This window comes from Ochotona princeps, chromosome 19 (genome assembly GCF_030435755.1).
Source record: "Ochotona princeps isolate mOchPri1 chromosome 19, mOchPri1.hap1, whole genome shotgun sequence".
NCBI lineage: Eukaryota > Metazoa > Chordata > Mammalia > Lagomorpha > Ochotonidae > Ochotona > Ochotona princeps.
In genome coordinates this window covers 24,274,215-24,295,849 of record NC_080850.1, presented here as the reverse complement: position 1 = coordinate 24,295,849, position 21,635 = coordinate 24,274,215, and the positions used below count along the sequence as shown (strand labels likewise).

The 21,635-nt window shown below is 44.2% G+C and overlaps 1 protein-coding gene across 3 annotated transcripts in view; it reads left to right on the top strand.

Annotated features, from left to right (window-relative positions):
- The window catches only part of ADRB2 (adrenoceptor beta 2), a 148,162-nt gene that overhangs the window by 26,298 nt on the left and 100,229 nt on the right, over positions 1-21,635 (top strand). Inside the window, exon 2 of one of the 3 annotated variants that reach the window (XM_058677790.1) lies at positions 5,161-5,629. The exons of the other annotated variants lie outside the window; for them this stretch is intronic. Within the exon in view, the coding sequence (XP_058533773.1) occupies positions 5,161-5,387 (227 nt within the window). The 3' untranslated portion in view covers positions 5,388-5,629. Of the gene's footprint in view, positions 1-5,160; positions 5,630-21,635 lie in introns of those variants that run through there. 3 annotated transcript variants of the gene reach the window in all.

Sequence of the window (21,635 nt, the reverse complement as noted above, 5' to 3'; positions counted from 1 at the left end):
ACAATTCATGTTTTAAATGGCATGCCACACTGAGCACCATGATGAAATCTCACATAGTTCTGATGCACCCCGCCTTGAACATGAATCTCCCTTTTGTCCAGCATATCCACATTGTTTATACTACTCCCTCTCTCCCTTATTGGTCATTTAGTTATCATACTCCCTGAATATAGGTTTTGGTACAATTTGTAGCTTTAGACCTCAGCTGGGAAACATGCAACCTACAGAGAAGGGGGAACTACTGTATGAGCAATTGGATGCATAAGTGATAGAAAAGCTGAGAAGCCAAATAGGGGAGGGTGAGGCATCACAGAGATTAGCAACAGCAGGACCATGCTACTGCTGCGGAGCCTGGAGGGACACAGGAGAAGGTGGTGTTACCAGATCCGGGGAGCCAGGGAATTTGGCCAGAGCCAGACACACCAAGCACATGAAGTCAGTGTCGGGGAAGGACCGTGGGAGAAGCCACTGGAGACAAACTGAAGAAACTCCTTCAATTCCTTGTCATTGACTCTGCAGTAGCCAACCTTGCCAGAAGCCCATTAAAGAACCTGGGGTGTGGAAGTCTCTAGGTGCTGAGCAGAGCAAGAGAAACTGGAAGAAGCAAGCTAAGAACACATGGCAGCTGCTAGGCACCCTAAGTGACCTTGGGCAAATCTCTGAACCTGCAAGAGTTTTCATTTCCTTGTTGGTAATTTGAGAAAAGTACTACCTCCCAGGTTGGTTGTGACATTTACATGAAATAAAGTATGTGAAAGAAAGCATCCTATAATCTTCAGAAGGCACATATACAAATGCTGGGGCTGTCAGGCTTGGTTTTAATCCAATGTGTTTTTGAACTACAGGCTCTAGGGAAGACTAGTGTGGGAAGGGCTGACATCCGAAGCTCTACAATGCTGCTTAATTACCTCAGTAAAAGGAAGTGTCTTAATTTTACTGCTTGTTATCTCATTCTGTCATTCTGGTCCATCAGCTTTTAAAAGTATGGACTGCTCCTGAATACATTTGCTAAAAAAGATTGTTGGGGCATGGCCTAGGCTTTACCAGCAGATCTGTCCATGGCTTTAAATGAAAATGTGACAGATAAATAGGACTCTAGATGTAACTGCAAGACCATTTCTTCCTTCCTTTTTAATTTTCTAAGGGATTTGCATAACGTCATGAGCCAGATTCTTGGCAGACACACACACAGGATTCCGGAGCACTTCACTCCTGGTCGGGTCAGTCTCTCCTGGGCCCTGGGATCTCAAACAAGTCTCATATGCTAACAATTCAGATCTACCCTTTTCCTTCCTCCTTTATCTCCCCCTTTTTTTCTTAAGAGTTGATATCTCTCATCTCTCATAATCTTTGACAAATTCCACAGATTTCCTCCTCTAAATGGTACTGGTGCACAATGAAAGCTTAGTATTAAGCCCTATCTTAAGTTGACAGGGCATAAAAATTTCTTAGAGAACTCAATCCCCCTTTGATATCAGATGTAAGCAAGTCGCTCACAAAATTTTTGAGAGTAGTTTTTTGGCTTATGGTAAACATCATAAGATGGGGTGCCTTTCTTTCTCTTGGTTACCTGAACTTCTCCCTCAGTGTCAGGCTATTTTCCTGAGGCCATGGGAATCCTAGTGTTTCTATCAGTGGCACGAGGCAGTTAGCCCTTCTGCACTAAGGTGATTGTGTCTTCGCTAACTTTAATGTGTTTGTGGCAGTTAATGAGTGGACAGCACCGTTAAGTGGCTTATTGCCCCCACTAGACTGTGCTTTGAATTCATCTAAGTTCCCTTCGAGCTCTGACATTTAAAAAATCTGTATCAGTCCACCAACAAAGGCCTATTATGGTCAGAGACACTGAGAATCTGCTGAGGGACTCAGAATTCCCAGTGGTCCCCCGTGAACTGACGTTTCATTGGGGCAGACATTTTGCCAGGGCATCCCAAAATATCAGGGCTGGAGGAGCCTCTGCCAGCATCAGCCTCAAGTATATCGAGGGCTCCTGAGCCAGGGAAGCTCATTGCTGTCAAACTCACTGTTTGCTCCAACAGAGACTTGCTCCGATCAGGCCATGTGTCAAGCCCTGGACTAGGTCCTGGGGCTCAGTAATAAACAAGGCAGATGAGGTGTATAACCTCAAGTATATAACTGAGACAAAATACATGGTAGTGAAGTCACACATTTTATTAGTTTAATATTGAATAACTAACCTTCCTTCAGGATCTGAATTCTGAGAAAAAAAAATCACCTATAGAAACCAAAGTGTAAAACAATAGACAGAGGAAGAAGCCATGCCAGTTCCTTGCACTAGGAAAGCGTTTGGCGTATTTAAGACATTGAAAGGCAACCAACCTATCTAGGATGAAGTAAAAGGAAGGTAGTATGAAGAGGGCTGGAGGAGTCAGCTGGGACTAGCCTCATGGTCTCTAGTAAGCAACCTGGCTTTTATCCAGGGGAGAAAAAAAAAGAAAACATGGAATGCCTTCAAAATCTCTTTCATGGGTAAATTATGTGATCTTACTTTCTAAAGATTTCCTCAGACTACATTAAGGAGATTGGATTGTAGGAGAGAGAATGAGGCTATTGCAATGTTTCAGACCAAAAATAAAATTTTAAAAAAGTATAATTACCATAAATTGAAAAAAGGTGGAAGGATTTGAGACTGTTTATGAGATTGAGCCTGTAAAACCTGCCAATCATTTGGCTATGTGAACTGAAAAAAAATCAGAGGAATCAATGCGTCTAGATGTCTGAGCACCTGGGTGAATGGATGTGTCATGTTGACATGGTAATGAACCCTAAAGTCAGCTGGGATCAGACACCTATCTACTGTACATTCAGTCTCCATATCCACAAGTTTAACTAACCTTGGATCCAGAAATCTTGCATCTATGTTGAACATATATGGTTTTTCCTCTTGTTATTCACTAGGCAATACAATATAGTAACTAACATTTATGCTGCTCTATGCATTATAAGTAATCTAAAGATGATTTAAAGTATAATGGAGAATTGGGTAGATCACATGCAGATGGTAGTCCAATTTATATAGGGGACTTGAGTATGCATGGAACCACTCCCCCTCAGATACAATGGACGATTTGAAGAGAAATGGAGGGCCTAACAGCTAAATCCTCACCGTGGATGCACTGGGATCGCATATGGGCACAGGTTCTTGTCCTGGATACTCCACTTCCCATCCAGCTCCCTGCTTGTGACCTGGGAAAGTAGTAGAGGATGGCCCAAAGCCTTGGGACCCTGCATCTGCATTGGAGACCCAGAAGCAGCTCCTGGCTCCTACCTTCAGATCGACTCAGCTCTGACCATTGTGGCCACCTGGGGAGTGAATCAGTGGATGGAGGATTTTTCTCTTTATCTCTCCTTCTCTTTAAATATGCCTTAACAATAAAAAAAATATATCTTTACAAAACAGAGAGGGCTTGGCGGCATGGCCTAGTGGCTAAGGCCCTCGCCTTGATCCCATGTGGCTGCTGGTTCTAATCCCGGCAGCTCCACTTCCTCTCTGTCTCTCCTCCTCTCAGTATATCCGACTTTGTAATAAAAATAAAATAAATCTTTAAAAAAAAAAAACAGAGAAAGAGAAATCCAGTTGGGAAGGATACAAATCCTGCTGGTTATATATGAACTGGAGCACTAACACATCTGATTTGTGCCTTAAAACAATGCAAAAGCTTGCATTACTTTATCACAGAACTCAGTGGTACAATTCTGTTTTTAAGAGACTTTGGGACCAGGGATGATTGTAAAAATCCTCTACTGCACATGACAGCCACACAATAAAGAATCAACCAACCAAATTAACTAGATCCTGGAAGATGTCATTCCAGATGCAGCGTTAGGCCAGCACCTGAACTGGCTTCAATGCAGAGGCTGACAGGAGCTGGGAAATTATGAGTTTTGTAGCATTTTCCAGTGAGTGCAGCCCGGGCCCAGGAGAAGGGAGTGAACTCTCTAGGACCTTGGTCAGATCAGAACCTTGATGAGATCCAATCAGAAATTGCTGAACCCAGTGTGAAACCAGGTGAACATAATATTAAGTGAGGACTCAGTAACTGGGAAAGATTGATGGGGTTAAATTGGGGCAAAACTAGGGGTCCTCAAAGATAGAAAAGGAGGCTGAGAAACCTAAGGGGCATAAAGAGAGGGAGCAACGCATCTCCGTGAATCTGATTTTGGAGGGAGATTTCTAGACCAGAGATTATCTATGGTCTACTGGGACTCAGGCCCTTCTAATACTGTTAACTCACCTGGAGAGTATTTAAGTGTTAATACCTGGGCTCCACTGCAGAGGAAGGGAATAAATCAGGTAGATCCTACAGCATGGAATTTTGAAAACCTCTGCAGGTATTTTGTACTGAAAATTGCTACTTTTATCCAGTCGCCACATGCAAAGATATCTATCAGGCCCAGAGGGAAAGAGAAAAGAGGGGGCAGCTCCCACACTGGCTAGGCTGCCTGCCAGTGGTGCCCCTGTTGACTGCTGGAAATCTGGGCTCAGTGTTGCTAGGGCTCCCCATCCTCCTTTTTTTTCTTTTCCTTGAGAAGTCTTAAGTCTGTTTTTTTTTTTTTTTTTTTTTTTCAAACTTAGCTCCAAATCTGTTAAAATCCCAGCCAAGCAAAACATGTCTGTAGAATGTATTGGGCCCTTGGGCTGTCATTTAGCAACCTCTGCTCCAGTCCACTGGTTTTCACACTGATTTTTCCAAACAAGTTATTTTAATTAGAGTAAATAAATCTAAGCAGTACTCAGACTGTTGGTAGTACAAAGATCTAGCCCCTCCTTTCGGGCCAAAACCACTCTCACTGGGGCTGCTCCTAGGACCCCTCTGAACCCAGGAAACCTTGCTGACTTTACTAGGTGAGGAAACAGATCTCTAGAATACAATCCTGGAGCAGAACTTACCCCCACAAGGCCATTTGGAAATGCCCAGGTTTGTCTGCAGCTGCCACAGTGACAAACCAGCCCTGTTGGCACCTAGTGGATATGGGCCAAGAGTGCTAAACTTCCTGCAGCGTCCAGGACAATGAAGAATGATCCCCCACAAAATGCCGGTAGCTCCCCATTGGGAAACTCCAGGTGAGGAAACATAGACCCAGAGAGGGGACACCAGCTACAAGGTCATAGCTCACACTTTAACTTCTGCCCCACAGGCCTGAAAACTTGCACCTGTACCTGCAAGAAAAGTCACCGACTGAGCTGGATCTGCTATCCTCAATACAGAACAAAAGGGATTTATAAACTGAAATCAGGTAGACTGTTGAGGTGGAGTGGCCAGGATGCAAAAAGTGAAGTGCCAGATTTTAAGAAACAAATAGGAAAAGAGATGAAGACTGTGATATCTCTTCAGACTGGGCTGGAAGCCAGTGGTTGGCATTGAGTGGGCAGATCAGCTGCTACAAGGAACAGAGGTGCCGGGAAATGCTGGCGTCAGGGCAGTTGCATAGGTTTGTTGGCTCCACTGGTCATTTAATCCTGAAGCCAAAATATGCCAAGATTAAAAATAGGTTGTGAGAGCAGAAGGTGAAAGGAAGGTGTTCCCCAGCACTCCAAGGAAAACAGAGCCAAAGGAAAACTCATCCTCCTATTTTCATTATTACAACACCACACATTATACAGTTTCACTACTTATAAACCATTACTACCAAATCTCCCTCTCCGCAACCACCAGGCCAGGGCAGAATGATTTCCATTTCACAGGAACAAGAACAGAGCTTCCAAATCATGTTTACATGCACCCATCTTTTCAAATTCCGATTCCAGTTGTCTATACTTTTGTTTATAATCATCATGAAGAAAACCAAGAGAAAAATTCCTACCTTCACTTTATAGTTTTGACCAGAAGCTCTTCAACCGCAGCAGGCATCAAAGTCATCCAGGAAACTGTGAGATTGTAGTTGTCCTGCGCAAGTAGAGGCAACTGGGTCTCATATCTATCAGAACTCCAGGTGAAAACCTAATCCAGATCAACAAGACAAGATGCACGTGAGTAAAGCCACCTCCTGTGACGCTAACATCTCATATAGGTCAGCTGCTCCACTTTCAGTCAAGCTCACTGCCAAATGCACCTGGGGAAGCAGCAGAAGCTGGCTCAAGTGCCTGGACCTGCACCCACCTGAAAGATCTGGAAGAAGTTCCTGGATTTGGCTTGGCCTAACCTCTGCTGTTACAGCTATTTGGAGAGTGAATCAGTGGGTGGGAGATCAATTGATCAATCTGTCTATTATCTATCTCTCCCTCTGTGTGTGTATATCTCTTTCAAATAAAGTCTTTTTTTAAAAAATGCATATGTCTCAGTAATGTCAGATTGCTAGAAGCTTCTGAATGCTCATTCCCCCCAGCTTGTGATGGGGACAAGATAACATCTAGGATGTGCCATTAAGCCGGCTTACAGAGAAAGATGAGTGTTTGCCTATTTCCATGGTGAAACACTTGTACATTGGCCAACTTCAGAGTCCTAATGTCACATCACTAAATATGGAGTTTGGAACAGGTGCACAGATTGGCTCTTCTGAGACCACTCTACTGTCCCACTCTAAAGCAGAAAATCTTTCCCCTAAAATGTCCAGGCCTAATGGGGAACAAGAGTGCATGTTCTACAACAAAAGCATTTTCATGGGACAAGCACATCAATCACACTATCCTGCCGTGGTCCTTGATAAGCCACACACAAGGCTTTGAATCTCAACCTTGTGACAGCTGGCTGTATGACTTGGACAAATCTCAAACCTCTCTGGACTTCAGATCTCTCATCTAAACTAGGAATAATAATACAAAGGTATTCCAAAACATTTGTGGGAGAATGGGATAAAATGAACAGTTTCTTTTTCAAAAAAATTAAATCCACACATAGTTTTTTTAAGTATATAAATTTTCCAAAAAATTTTTGGGAAAACTTTATATATGCATGCACTTCAAAAACTTTTGCACCAAAGTCAAGTTATCTTTTCATTCTGTTTTCCAAATATATATATTTCTAGAGTCTTCTTGGTGAAAACAGAAACCATAAAGTATAAGGATGTGATATATGTGAAATATGTAAGACAATACTTGGCAAGTGAGCCTTGAGAAATGTTTGTGTTTCTTCTCTCACATCCCTCACATATTTTTTTAAAACTAGAAAAGACTGCATGACTCTGCCCATCCAGATGCTTTACTGGGGAATCACTGGCTCAAGAAGTCGGTGGCTTTGCTCAACAAACCACAGGCAGCTGGCATGGAAGCCACTCTACATCAGAAACTCTGCCACTAGGCTATGGTATCCTCTCTGCAGACCAACCTGGAAACCAAGCTGTGGAGACTGCATGTTTGCACTGGAGTGACTTTGTCACAGCCAATATCCGCGTGGAGCTTTTGAAAGGGAGGAAGTCCAGAGGTATTTTGCTAAGCAGCCTGGACTTTGGAATCGGGTTTTCCCTACAAAAGGTCGCTTTCACCTTTTCTGCTGTGAATGACGGAAACATTTCAAGCTATGGATTGTGTCTCTACATCCTCTTCCCTTCACACCAGCTAATGTGTTTTTCATTTCTCTTGGCTGGATCCATTTCCCACATGTTCTCCCAAGCTCTTCCTCTTAGCTCCCCAGGGCTTCCCACAACAAACCTGTGTGCTTTGGCGTCCTAGCGGAAGGGGCTGCTGTAAAGCCTACCGGATATGCCTTTGCCTGAGCTTGTCAGCCCCAGCCCAGGCTTCCCTGGCTGAAGGTGCTCAGGTAGTCCTGGCCTGCTTGCACCCTACCCAATAAGCAACTTGCCACACAACCTGCCATTTGCTCACTGTTCTGGCATGTGGCCAAAGACCTTCCCATCTGTACCTCTGTTTCTTCCTCTTTTAGAGAATAACAGTAATAGTAATTCTGTTTCGTAAGAACACTTTGTCATTTGCAATAGCCCTTGACCTGTGGCTTCCTGTTTAATCGCATTACAACCTATCAAGTAGGGGATACCACAAAAAGCAAACTGCAAAGCAAGAACTGTATCTCAAATCTCCTCACATCAAGAGTGAGCGAGACTTTTTCTCCTACCACTTAGCAATCTGTTACATTCAATGAGAAGGTTGGACTGCAGCATCGAGTCTGGTTCAATGTATGCTGTACAAATCTGCTTTGTTTTCTGGGTCTCCCCCACCCTCATCCTTTTCTCCACCTAAAGAGGTAGCTCTATTCTCCAAGCCGTGGGGGGCTGGATGTGAACACACTGAAGATGATATCAGAGAGTGTTCACTCTTTAAGCTCCTTATTGGAGTTCCTGATCAGAAGGGCCATCACACATTTTCCTGCAATTTCTCATTCTTTTTGTGCCACCCCACCTTTCTTCTGTGCACTGTATCCTGCACCCCCAAAAGGCCTCCTTTTGGGGCCCTGAATGCATTTGGTGGGTTTTGTTTGCTCTCTTCCTGGCTTCTTATGGTAGAAGGGTCTTGCAGAACATTGACTATCTGTGGCATACATCAGTTCCACAGGCACCAAAGCTGAATGCAGGCCACTGTGGAGCAAACTTGTGCATGCTGTTCCACTGTGGTTTAGGAAACTAAATGGAGGGGGTGGGGGAACACTTAGAACCAGAAAGCGTTTCAGGTGAGGGGTTTTTCCCAACACACCAGAAAATATCCCCAAATCTACACCCATACAACCTGCCTTTTCCATCAAGCGAAATTTTCTCTGTCCCTCCATTTGAATTAATTTCTCCTTGGTAGATGCAAGGTCCTACTTTGCATTGCAATAGACTGACTGCTGCTTATTACTTCTGCCTTCTCAGTGCCACTTGTCTGGTATTCCCAACAGATTTCAAAGACTTCTATTGTGGAGATTTCTTACTCACTTTTTCTTTTAAATTCTTCATTGTTGCTCCCACCATCACCAACAATAATAATGATTATGATAGGTACTTCCATTTACTAAGGATTTATTCTACATCAGAGGTGATATACAATACCTTATTTGACCTTGAAAAACAGCAATTCTGCTCCCACTTAAGTAAATTTCTAAGAGTGAGATGCAGTGAAAATGGGGGCTAGGGCTTCTAGCTCAGTTTTTATAAGATTCTTTAATTCCTTGAACTGCTCTTCCCAAAGTTCTGTGATAGCCTGCCTTACACAAGAAACTAGGACAGTAGGCCCTCTATGACAGAATTTCAGTCTTATCCTCCTAAGATTCTAAACTAAATGAACAGAAAGAAGTCTTTCTGTTCCATCCCACCTTTGCATTTCACTGATTAAAGCATAAAGCCAGATAGAGATGCAAATCTGTACTGGATTGCCTGGACATTTGTAGAATGGCATCATGCCAGTTTGACCCCATTTCCTCTGCTGTCTGCAACCTCTCGGTCTTTTGCTTTTTTCAAGAGCTTCCACAACAATGGGATTGCTCAGTATTGGGAAGCTTAGACAGGAAGAGGGTGTGGGCACAAACGTGTGTCTTGCTTCATGGATCACACTGTATAGGATGTCAGGGACATCCAGGTTCCCTGACGCTTTATTTTTCCTGAAAAGTCATGCACAGATCAAGTGATTGCATCCCCATTCCAGTAAGTCTGCCTCCTGTAAGTGAGTCAGTTTGGCTCATGACTGACAGCTTGTGCCATGGCTTTGTTTTGGTTCTGCTTGTCAGTTGATCATATGTGGTTTAGTCCATAGACAAGGTGACACATATGCATTGTTGGTTACAGTTTAACCTGCTACTGGCATTTGATACAAGACAATTCTGTGTTGTATGGCCTGCTTTGTGCACTCTGGGATGCTAAGCAACCTTTCGGCTTCCACCCATAAGAAGCCAGTAGCATCTCCCTTCGCCCAAGCGGGACTACCAAAAATGCTACAAAAACACTGCAGCATGTCCTCTGACAACAAAATATCCCTATTTTGGCTTGGTCTCTAGTCTTGTGTTTCTGAGTCTTGCTGGGGTGGGAAAGGGAAGGGTATGTACTGAAGGCAGTAAATATCCCCGTTTCCAGCTGGAATCTACTCAGGTATCCTAAGGATGTGCTAGTCTGAAATTACAAAATATTTTGTGGCTCCAAGACATTGTATGCTTGCTTGGTGCCCAACAGTAACTGAGAAAACTAGTTTGCTTTTCCCTACAACAACCCTATAGGCAGCTACTATTGTTCCCATGTGGTTCAGTCAGGCTTCTGGGTATTGTGTCAAGGGTGGGGGAAAAACCCCATATATTTATTCTAAGAAACTGATGGTGTATGTGATTATTGGGTTTGGCAAGTCCCAAGCTGGAGTCAGCAGTCAGCAAGCTAGAGACCCAGGTGAGCTCATGGTATAGATCTGATCCAGACTGGCAAGCTTGATATCCAGGAAGACAACATATTTCAGTTCAAGTCTGAAGCCAGGGGAAATGATGATAATGTTTCAATTCAAAGGCCATCTGTATGCAGCCCCTGTATGCAGAGGAAGGCCAGCCTTCTGTTGTTTTCTACATAGGTCTTCAGTACCTAAGATGAAGGTCACTTGCATTAGGGTGGGCGAGTTGCCGTGCAAGGTTTACAAACCCGTGTTTTGACCAGAAACACTCTCCCAGACACATACAAAATAACATTTGACCAAATGTCTGGGCATTCAATAGCCCATGCCAGTCAACATACCAAATGAACCCTCCATACTATGTTACAGATGAAAAAACTGAGTCTGACTGTGGCCTGTCCAAAGAGCCACAGCTAGTAAGCAGCAGGAGAAAACGACAGGATGAGATCTGTGCTCTTAACTTCTGCATGAGTATTTCTTGGCCCAACAGACTCATGCTGGGAGTGTGTTACCCTCTCTCAGGTGCAGGGACAAAAATAAGGCTTGAGAATCATGGATCATCTGCTGTGCCTTAATGGTTAGTTGTACTAGCATCATTCAATACCTAGATGTGTATCCTTCAGATCGTCAATCAGGCCCTGCCCTGAGCACCATCCCTTCCCTGTAAGAGGATGACCGCAGCCAGGGGTGTAGACAAGTCTTCCTTGTGGTTTCCTGTACTCCTCTACTCTCTCACGTGTCTTTTCTACCTTTCAATAAATCTTGCTCTTCTCTTAACATCTAAAAATAAAGAAATACAACAACAACCCAGATTAGAAGAGACCATCAGTATAACTGAACCCAGTGGAACTGTTTCAGTAATGCAAATATAGATGGAAGGGTGCATATTGCTCAGCCGCAAACCTGGTCTGAGGTCAGGAGAGGCTGGCCAGGGAATGGATGAGTAGAGCTCTTGTAGAGAGAGAGAATAGAAAGGAATTCAAGCAGAGGGAACCTCAAGGTGGCAAGGAAGGGGCAGCTGACCCAGCCTGGTCTGCAGAATTGGTTGTTCAGTATTGGTGGAAATATCTTATATTAAAAGGGACACTGGAAATGGGGATGTGGAAGTCTTATAGGAGTGGCCTGAGAGGAAGCAGTGATGAGTCCCATCCATGCCCACGTCCTCTTTCATGTGGAGGAAAAAGACCTCGAGAAGGTACTTATTCAAGGATACACAACCAGGGAATTCCAGAGGCAATGTGAAGACTCAGATTGCCTGCCTCTGTCTCAGAAATGTTCCAAGGTACCATCCACTTCTCCACATTCCCTAGACTTACCCGACCCTCCTTTCACCCCTAAAGGAGTCCTGTAATGCTTGGAGCCCAAGAGTTTCTGCTCCTGAGTCTCATACTTCTTGTCCCTACACAGTAGTGAAGATGCCTTTGTAAGTCACCCTCATAAGTCTGTGTGTACCGTAAGTTCTGAGTGCAGTGATGTGCAACAGGAGCTGCCCCAGGGGCTACAAGAGAATCCATGCTCAGGCTTGGCTACCACATCAGCAGCTGGGAACACCAAAATAGCCCATGACCAATAGAGGCAGAAGTGATCCTCAAACCAGAACTAACCCACTAATGTGGCTTTTGTCTGTTTGTTTTGTAGTTGTTATTGTTTGGCTACCCAATATTTTTCAAATTCACTGCTACCACTTAAAAATCAAAATCTCAACAATAAAGAAAAAAGGTGGATTCTAGACTGCATGACCAAAACGCAATATCCTGGAGCTCCTGACTTCCCCTCCTCACTTTCCCTGATGTTACCTGTCTACTATGTTCTTGACCCTTGAGGTGGCAGGTGCATCTGCCAACCAGGGCTCTACGGACAGGCCACAAAGTGGGTCTGCCCTGTGCTGAACTAGCTGCCTTGTTCCACAACAGCCCGTCAAAGAACTGCAGCAGTGACCTTAGAGTGGTCCCAGGGGCCATCTGTTTGCAGAACAGCCAACACCAGCTTCTTCAGCTGCTGCTCCAGAAACTGGCTGCGGTTTCCTCCCTCTCTTCTCACTCTCTGAACACAGTGCTCAATGTCTGTGTCCCTCTGAAAGGAACATCTTCAGAGTCAAACGCAGAATTCCCCAGGTAGATTTGCAGAATATCTTGATATTCACACACCATTCATTTGCAACTTAGCAACCAACACAGCAAGCACAAAATCAACCCAAATAGAAGCAAGTCTCATACCACACCAAGTTGATTCTCACTTTTATGATTCCATCAAAATAGAATAAACTCCCGAGGGAGAACATCAACTCATTTCCTGAGACTACACACAGGCAAATCTCTAACAATGTGGGAGGAATGACAAGCATCTTGAAAAATTTCTTTCCGCTTATAAGTGTAAGCAGTGAAAAGAGCCCATGGAGAATGCTTATAAAAGTCCTTATGAAGTGAAAACAAACCAACTGGCTGTGCCAAGCCTTTGCTGCTTCTCTCTGCTTTTGGAATGAACCCAAATGAACTCTCAGGTTAAAAGTGCACAGGTAGGAGCCCGGCTGGTAGCCTAGTGGCTACAGTCCTCGTCTTGCATGTGCTAGTATCCCATATGGATCCTGGTTCTAATCTCGGCTGCTTCATTTCCCATCCAGCTCCCTGCTTGTGGCCTGGGAAAGCAGTCAAGGACGGCCCAAGGCCTTGGGACCTTGCAACCGTGTGGGAGACCCGGAAGAAGTTCATGGCTCCCAGCTTTGGATTGGCTTAGCTTTGGCTTTTACAGCCACTTGGGGAGTGAACCAGCAGATGGAAGATCTTTCTGTCTGTGTCTTCTTCTCTCAGTATATCTGCCTTTCCAATAAAAATAAATAAATCTTTTTTTTTAAAGTGCACAGGTAGAAAGCAGGAAAAAACTAACAGTGTTAGAGAAAAGGGCACTGGGCTAGGAATCTGGTATCCTAGAGACTCTCCCCCATTCTGACATTCTGGACCTTACTTTCCTCCCTGTGAAATGAGACTATTGAATCAGACTAACGATTCCACAGAGCTTTGCATCCAAAACCCCAGTCCTGTGTGTGTAGCCTTTTGAACCACTAGTCCTAGGCTCAGAGCTCCTCAAAATCACTTCAACCTTGATCATAACTTAATCACCAAGCAGAAACATGTACAACATCATAGGTATGATGTGCTAGTGATGATGTTAGTACCAACTCAAATAAACTCAGGAAGTGGAACTAAGCAATAATTGCTCATGTATCAGCATCATCCTGCTTGTACATCTCACATTGGGAATTACAAATGTGGGGTTCATGGAGGGAACTTCAGGAGGCCCTTGAATACCCTAAAAGTGTATGTATGTGTGCCTGTGTAAGAGACCACATGAATTCCTCTAAGTCTCGGGGTCTCCTTGTGGCACAGCAAGTTAAACTACCCTTTGTAATGTCAGCAACCCATAGCAGAGCTCTCGGCTTTCCCACTTCCAATCCAGCTTCTTGATAATGCAATGTGGGAAGGCAGTGGAAGAGGATCCATATACTTGGAATTCCATCTCTCATGTGGAAGACCTGGATGGAGTTTCTGGCTCCTGCTACAGTCTGCAGCTGTAGCCCAGCTGTTGTGGTCATTTGTTGCAAGTGAATCAGCAGATAGAAGATTGTTCTACCTCTCTTTCTCTGGCTCTGCTTTTCAAATATATAAATCTTTTTTAAAAAATTAATTAGTTTTTAACAAATTCAATGTGACTTATAGATACAGTTCTAAGTACACAATAATATTCCCTTCCTCTCTCCTTCCTACTTTCATTCCGTTTCCCTTCCCTCTCTCATTTTTTTTTAGTTTTTGACATAATATCTTTTAAATTTGCATTACAGTAAAAAGAAATAATACTTCACCAAATAAGAAGTTTAACAAATCAGGGCCTGGCGAGGTAGCCTGGTGGCTAAAGTCCTCACCTTGCACATGCCAGGATCCCATATGGGCACTGGTTCTAATCCTGGCAGCTCTTCCCATCCAGCTCCCTGCTTGTAGCCTGGGAAAACAGTTGAGGATAGACCAAAGCCTTGGGATTCTGCTCACGCGTGGGAACTCCTATATTAAAACTAGTGTAGTTTTAATGATCTATTATTACTTTAAAATTTAATTCCATTCAATTATTATTTATAGCTATTGTCCATATTCCCATGAAACTAAGGTCTATTAGTTTTTGATTTGCTGAAGTTTTTTTTAGAGATCTATTTTTTATTGGAAAGTCATATGTACAAAGAGGAAGATCTTTCATCCTTTGATTCACTCCCCAAGTGGCTGCAATGGCTGGAGCTGCATCAATCCAAAGCCAGGAGTTCAGAGACTTTTCCAGGTCTCCCGTGTGTGTAGAATCCCAAGGCTTTGGTCTATCCTCAACTGTTTTCCCAGGCTACAAGCAGGGAGCTGGATGGGAAGAGCTGCCAGGATTAGAACCGGTGCCCATATGGGATCCTGGCATTCACCATTCTTAAGCATTGGTTTGGCAAAGGCATGAAACAGAGGTTTACAAACTATACATAGACTTTCTTTTACTTTTTGCTTTTAAACTTTGAGCTCCCACATAAATTTCAAGAAATATTCTCCAAGGTCTTTGTCTTCCACGAATAAGCTGAGATCTGGTACTTCCAGTAGGAACTCTAAGAACCTGCCAACACTTTCTTGGGAAAGGACCAGACAAAACGACTTCAATTTCTAAGCAGCCTGCCCATGGCTCTTCCCAACAAACTTTCTTCAGTACCTGTAGTACACACCATTTAGTACCTGTAGGGTGGGGACAGATAAGGCTTCCCTGGGCCTGAATCTAAGAACTGGGTTCACTTTTGCTCCCCCTGTGTCCCAGGCAGCTTATTCTTGAAGGGGCTAGTGCTTTAGAGGATGGAATAGGGTTGGTATCAGAATGACTTCATAAACCTTTGGCCAAGGCCCGCAACGCCAGAACCATACAAAGCATGCACGTAAGCAGATTCATTCTGCTCTCTTCAGAAGACTCAGTGGTTGAGCTCCGTGAGGTTGCTGCGTGGAAGAGAGTAAGACTTCAAATCCTGTGTCTCCTTGCTGCTCAGCCTCATCTTGCAGAACTCCCTGCTATTTCTCCAGCTGCTCGTTTTGCAGCTTGCTGAATTTCCATATGGCTGACCTGAATTGCTACTGGCTTTGATGGACTAGCTATAGGGAAATACGGCTTTCCCTGACCCTGGAAATGACAGTGGCTGCTGCTAGAAGCAAACACAAATATGAGGAATACCCAAAAAGTCATGGGAAATGTGTGGATTTCAGAAGTTTTTACACCAAAATAAATTTATCTTTTAATTTCTTTCTCTAAGAACTTTTTAAAGTACTCTCATATGAACATACCAGGTGTATCACATAGGAGCCTTCATCTTGTCCTGAATAACCAGACAAGAGATTTCTCAGGAGGAACAGCAGTACTCATCCCAGAGCCAAGTCCAGAGAGGTTCTCAAAGAATGGTTAGTAGAGATGCAGTATGTGCTGAGTGAATGAATGATAACTACTGCTCCTATCGGTTATGTGCGCCATATGCTGGTAGGAAAGAGATAAAGAAGCAAAGCTGCAGAGGAGAGGTCACGGTTGAAGCCTTTGAGCTTGGTCTGATTGGGACAGCATAAGGGGCTGCACCACTTAGTAATTAACACAGGGGCTCTGCAGTCTGGCATTGATTGCTTTGTGCAAATGTCTTAACTCCTCTGAGCCCGAGAGTCCTGCAAAAACAGGAATAATGGTAGTGTCTACTTAGGGAACTGTAGGTAAGTATTACATGAGAAGACCCTGATAAAGTGCATGGCACAGAGCCTGTAAGTTCCTTATCATCATCATCAGGAAAGTGGGGAGGATAATGCATGAGGAGTGCAGCACCAAGAGGTCATTTGCCCATGATTTCTCCAGCACAATCAGCTACTTTCAATTGAAATTTGTAATCCAGCTAATAGGTTTTGAGGATGCGGTTATGGGAATATAGAAAAGGCATTGCTTCCTTGCCCTCCTCAGCAGGCTCCATCCTACTGGGCCATGTTGCATGAGTTGCCCAGTGGTCTAGCTTTGTTTCCTTCTCTGACAGTAACAATCCTGGGCTCCAGGACAGAGCTTCTAGGATGCTTCCAGGGCAGCTCCTGCATCTGTGAGACTCCTGCAGGAGGAGCCACAGAACTACCAGAGGCTGTTGTTCAACTATAGCTCCTAGATAGGGCTAGCTCTCCTAGCAGGTGTTTCTTTGATGCCATGGGTCCTGATGGACCCTGTTTCTTTCTCATCTGTTTACTTTCACCCTCTATGAATCAGACTTAGCTGCTTTATATTCCTTTCACCGAATTTATCACTACCTGATGGACAATGGGTGTTGTACGTCCTGTATTAAGACAGTGCTTTTCTTAGACATTTGGTGTAGTGTTTAAGATGATGTTTGGGATGACTGCTAATTGGAGTAGCTTGCTTCAAATCCGAACTCTGCTCCTCATGCTTTCCTCTGCTAATGTACCCCTGAGAAGGCAGGAGATGGCTCAAATTCTTGAGTCCCTGTTGCTCACACATGAGACTCCAGCTGAGTTCTTAGCTACTGATTTCAGCGTAAGGAGCTTCCAATGGTATCTGAGGAGTAAACTATTCGATGGTATATCTCTTTCTTCTCATCTGTCTTCAAATAAAATAATTATATATTTAAAATAAAACTATCGATTTGCCAAACAGCAAACATTTAGTGCAAGGAAATTTCAAAAAGTTCATGGAAAGTATATATTATGGAAAAAAATGCACAAGTTTCAATTTGTTACACTAAAACCAACTTATCTTTTGATTTACTTTTTTCCATAAATTTTTGAAGTCCCTGCTAAAAGTTGAGAAAATGCATATCCACAGTGCCTGACCACATAATGTATGCCCCATAGGCAGTTGTCAAGTTGTGAAAGTCTGCCTGTCTGGCTGGGGAAGCGGAATGAGGGTGGCATGAGGGGGAAGGATGTTGTTCAGAGAAGCCTCATGGAGGTAGCTTTAGAACTAGATCTGAAGAGATAAAGTGGAATTTCACAAGGAAAACTGAGCAGGAGAGCATTCCAAATGGAAAATGTTTAGACATGGAAGGTACTGGGAACATCTGAGGACTGGGAATAACTGGACTTGAGTGGAGGGCTGGAAGTTGAAAAAGGAATTACAGAAAGCCAGGCCTTGGGTAAAGTTCCCAATATCACAGGGGGTCTTGAAGGCCAGGCCTTCAAAAAGAGTTAATGATCTTTAAGAAGGAAAGTTACGTGACCTGACCAAAGCTTTAGAAGACTGACACAGCAGTGCCTGACAGAGTGGATCTGAATTGGGAGGGAGCCAGAAAATAAGGATCTGAAACCACAAGAGGGGACAAGTGTCAAGAGCTCAGTGCCTCAAAGAATTTTGATTTAAATGTGATGTGAGGCTTATAGCTTAAGGCAGGGGTCCTGGGCACTCTTTTAGAAGATGGAGTTGTCACTTCTTCCGCTAGCAACATTAGTCCCCACATCCCTCATGCGTGACAAGATGTTCTTGCTGACAATGACCTGGGGGCCTCCAATATGTGGTTCTGAGATCCCTTGTGTTGGCACAAGCTGCGTCTGGCATTGATCTCATTGAGGAGATGGCTCATGTGAGGCATCCTGTGAGGAGAGCTGTAGGAGAAAACCAGACTTGGATTCTGACTTCAATAAGGAAAAGCCAGGGGTTATTTACCTGCCCTGCAGAAAGACAAACCAGAGAAGTGGCAAGGCTCAATACAGATGCAAGGAAGCTGCCTTGCTGACCTGACTTGTTAAACCTCCTCACCAAGAAACTGTAGCTTACCAAAGTCAAGAGAGGGGGTGGGAGGAAAGAAAGAGAGAAAAAGTATGTGTATGTGTGTACATGTGTACCTGCCCACCCAGCTAGGGAGGCCGAGGGGGAGAGCAGGCCTGACTGTGTATCTCCTTCATATGTTTACTTTTCTTAAGTTTGTTCCTGTGTGAATAAGCCTTTTTAATCCCTTGTACTCAGAGGAAAGGAAATATCAGCCTACCTCTATTTCTAGAAACCTTCATAACACCACCTCATTCCACCTCACTCCAGCCCTGAACCCTTGCCCTCATGCCCGCAGAGCCACAGTCTGCAGCCAGACTTCTGCATTCTGGAATCCAGAGCAGAAATGTAAAAAACGCTATAGGTAAGCCTCAGTGTTAATCAGAGTCACCAGCAGGCTCAGACCAGTCTGCCAAGAGATAACTGGGCATTCGGGGTCTGTGTTGCAAAGATGGGCAGGTTAGTACATGCCCAGCAAGGACAAAACATTGTTCTCATCCCAGCCAGCGGAGGTGGGGAGGTATGCAGCAAGGGCAGGCACCTCCTTCAGCAAAGTCACTGGGTAACCCCAACAAGAAACGCTGGTTTCTGCCAGGGAACAGTGCAGTGGCTCCTCTGGCTAATCCTCCTCCTGCAGAGCCAACACTTCATATGGGCACCAGTTCTAGTCCTGGCGACTCCACTTCTGATCCAGCCTTCCACTTAATGGACTGGGAAAGCAATGGAGAATGGCTCAAGTCCTTGGGCCCCTACACACACATGGGAGCCTAGAAGAAGCTTCTGGCTCCTGATGAGCTCAGCTCTGGCCATTGCAGCCATTTTGAGAGTAAACCAGTGGATGGAAGACCTCTTGCTCTCTGTCTATCCTCTTTGTAACTCCGCCTTTCAAATAAATAGATAGATCTTTTTAATTTTTTAAAATGTTTTCTAATTCCTGGGAAATTGCACTGAGAATCCATCATTACTCTATGTTTCTCAGTAGATATATGGCATGACTCTATGATTCATTTTATAATTTAAATATTTATTTGAATGCAGTTATAGAGATTGAAAGGCATAGAAAGAGGGAGAAGGGAGAGAGAGAGAGAGAGAAAGAGAAATATTCCATTTCTGTTTCACTATTCAAATGGCTACAACAGCCAAGCTGGGCCAAGCCAAAGCTAGGAGCCAGGAGCTCCATCTGGATCTCCCATGTCAGTGGCAAAGGCCTGAGTACTTGGGCCATCTTCTGCTTTTCCTAGACCATTAACAGGAAGTGACATGGAAGTAGTACAACCAGGACACAGACTAGCGCTCATGTGGGATGCCAGTGTGGCAGATACAGCTGTATCTGCTACAGTGTGCCAGCTCTGGAACACATTTTAGAAAGAGATTCTCAATCTTTGTAACAACACCGTTCTTTCCTTAAAACAACATGTTCCACTAAACCACAATGTAGAAACTTGTAAGCGGGCAATTCATATATTTTTGGTTGCCTTGAAATTGTATTTCTGGGACCAGCATAATAGCTTAACTGGCTAATCTCCTACCTGCAAGTGCTGGCATCCCATATGGACACTTACTGGTGTTCAGTTGCCCCAGTTCTGATCTAGGTTCCAGCCTGTGGCCTGGGAAATCAGCAGATGATGGGCCAAAGCCTTGGGACCCTGTACCCGCATGGATACCCAAGAAGCTGTTGACTTTGGATTGACTCAGATCTGGTCACTGTGACCATTTGGGGAGTGAACCAAATGGCTGCCATGGCCAGATCTGGGCCAGTCCAAAAACTGAGAGCTAGGAGCTTCCTTTGGAACTCCCATATGGGTGCAGGGGGCCAAGAACATGGGTCCTCCTCTGCTGTTTTCCCAGACCACCAGCAGGCAGCAGGATCAAAAGTGGAGCAGATGAGACATGAACCAGCACCCATATAGGACGCCAGTGCCACAGACAAAGGATTAGTCTAAGATATCACCATGCTAAACCTTAAGTGTAATTCTTAATACATCTCAGCACATACTGGCAGCTGTAGTCAAACATTTCTCATCTCCACCTGCCCACCCCTTAAAAAGGGCTCACCAGCCAGCCTTAGAGCATGCAGAACACAGGCTCTCCACTTCCCTTCAGGCTTACATGTGGTACTACCCAAAGTGCTTTTCAATTTTTTTAAAGATTTTTAAAATTTTTACTGTGAAGGCAGATCCACTGAGAGAAGAGACAAAGATCTTCCATCCACTGGTTTACTCCCCAAATGACTACGTGGCCAGAGCTGAGCTGATTCACAGTCAGTAGCCAGGGGCTTGCCCCTGGGGCTTCCTACCTGGTGCAGGGTTTCAAGGAGTTGGGACACCCTCTGCTGCTTTCCCAGGTCACATGCGTTTCAAACTTTAAGATCCAAATACATCACTTGGGAATAAAATCACTTGGAGACTTTGGGTGAAATGATTCCAGTGCCACTCACAGAGGGTCTGAAGCAGCAGACCTTCCCATGTGGTTCCTCAGCTTCCCTTTAGGAAAATGGTCTCAGATCTATCCAGCAGCCAATGAAATGGCCAACTGTAGAGTCCTGTCCAATGTGGACACTCTGTGCTAGACAGTGGTCAGCTGACCAAGTTGGCTGTGCCTGAAAGGACACAGACTCAAGAGAGTTGATTTTCCTCTTCCAGTGAGCATGGAGAGAGACCTACTCACATTACTCATTTACTAGTAGTGTATTTTAAGAACTTACAGAGAAGATAGGAAACCATTGAGCTGTAGGGCCAACCTATGGAGAATGTTATTCAGCTGCTGGAATGTGTTACATGTCAGTGGCTTGATAGCTCATCTGCCTGCGAGGTCCTTCTGACTACCAGTGCTCTCCTATGACTCAGCTCCGTTCTCCTGGTCACCAAGAGAAAAGGCCAAATTGGATCCAGCCAGAGTCCCGTGCTTCTGTTGGATGGAACATGCATATCTCACTGCTGGCTAGCCTTCAGCTGATAGTCTTTGGGTCAAGTTGAAATTTTAATTGCAGCAACCATGGCTAGGATGCCAAGCTCAACTGACAATACACATGCCAAGATATATGTTAGAAAACTTCAGAGAAAGTCTACAGGATAGTAAGCTCTTTGCATATTCCATCTCCAATGGTAATCGAATAAGCAAAGGTGACCGAAATGGCCAAAGACATGGAACCTTCATAAATCCAAAGCAACAGCTGCCTTAAATGGTGAATTCTACCCTCACTGGTGACAGACACTGGACATGATGCACAGACCAGCTCAGCAGGTGGATTATAGACTTTGGGTTCCTATCATTGCTTACCCACTCTCTGGCTGTACAACTTTAAGTATGTGACTTAGCCACTCTGGCCTTGTAAGTCTTTCTGTAAGAATGGCCATAAAGGGATGATAAGGGTTAAATGAAACACTGAATGTAAAGCCTTTAGCACAGAGCCTGGTACTGAAGAAAAGACAATATTTAGTTTTAAAGAAAAAAAAAAACGAAACTGACAGTTTCCCTTCTCAGAAAATGTCTTCAGAGAAGAACAGAACAACATTGCAAGAGGAAACCCAAGTTCTAGGGAAACATGACCTATTGTCATTCTTCAAACATGTAGAATAGTTGG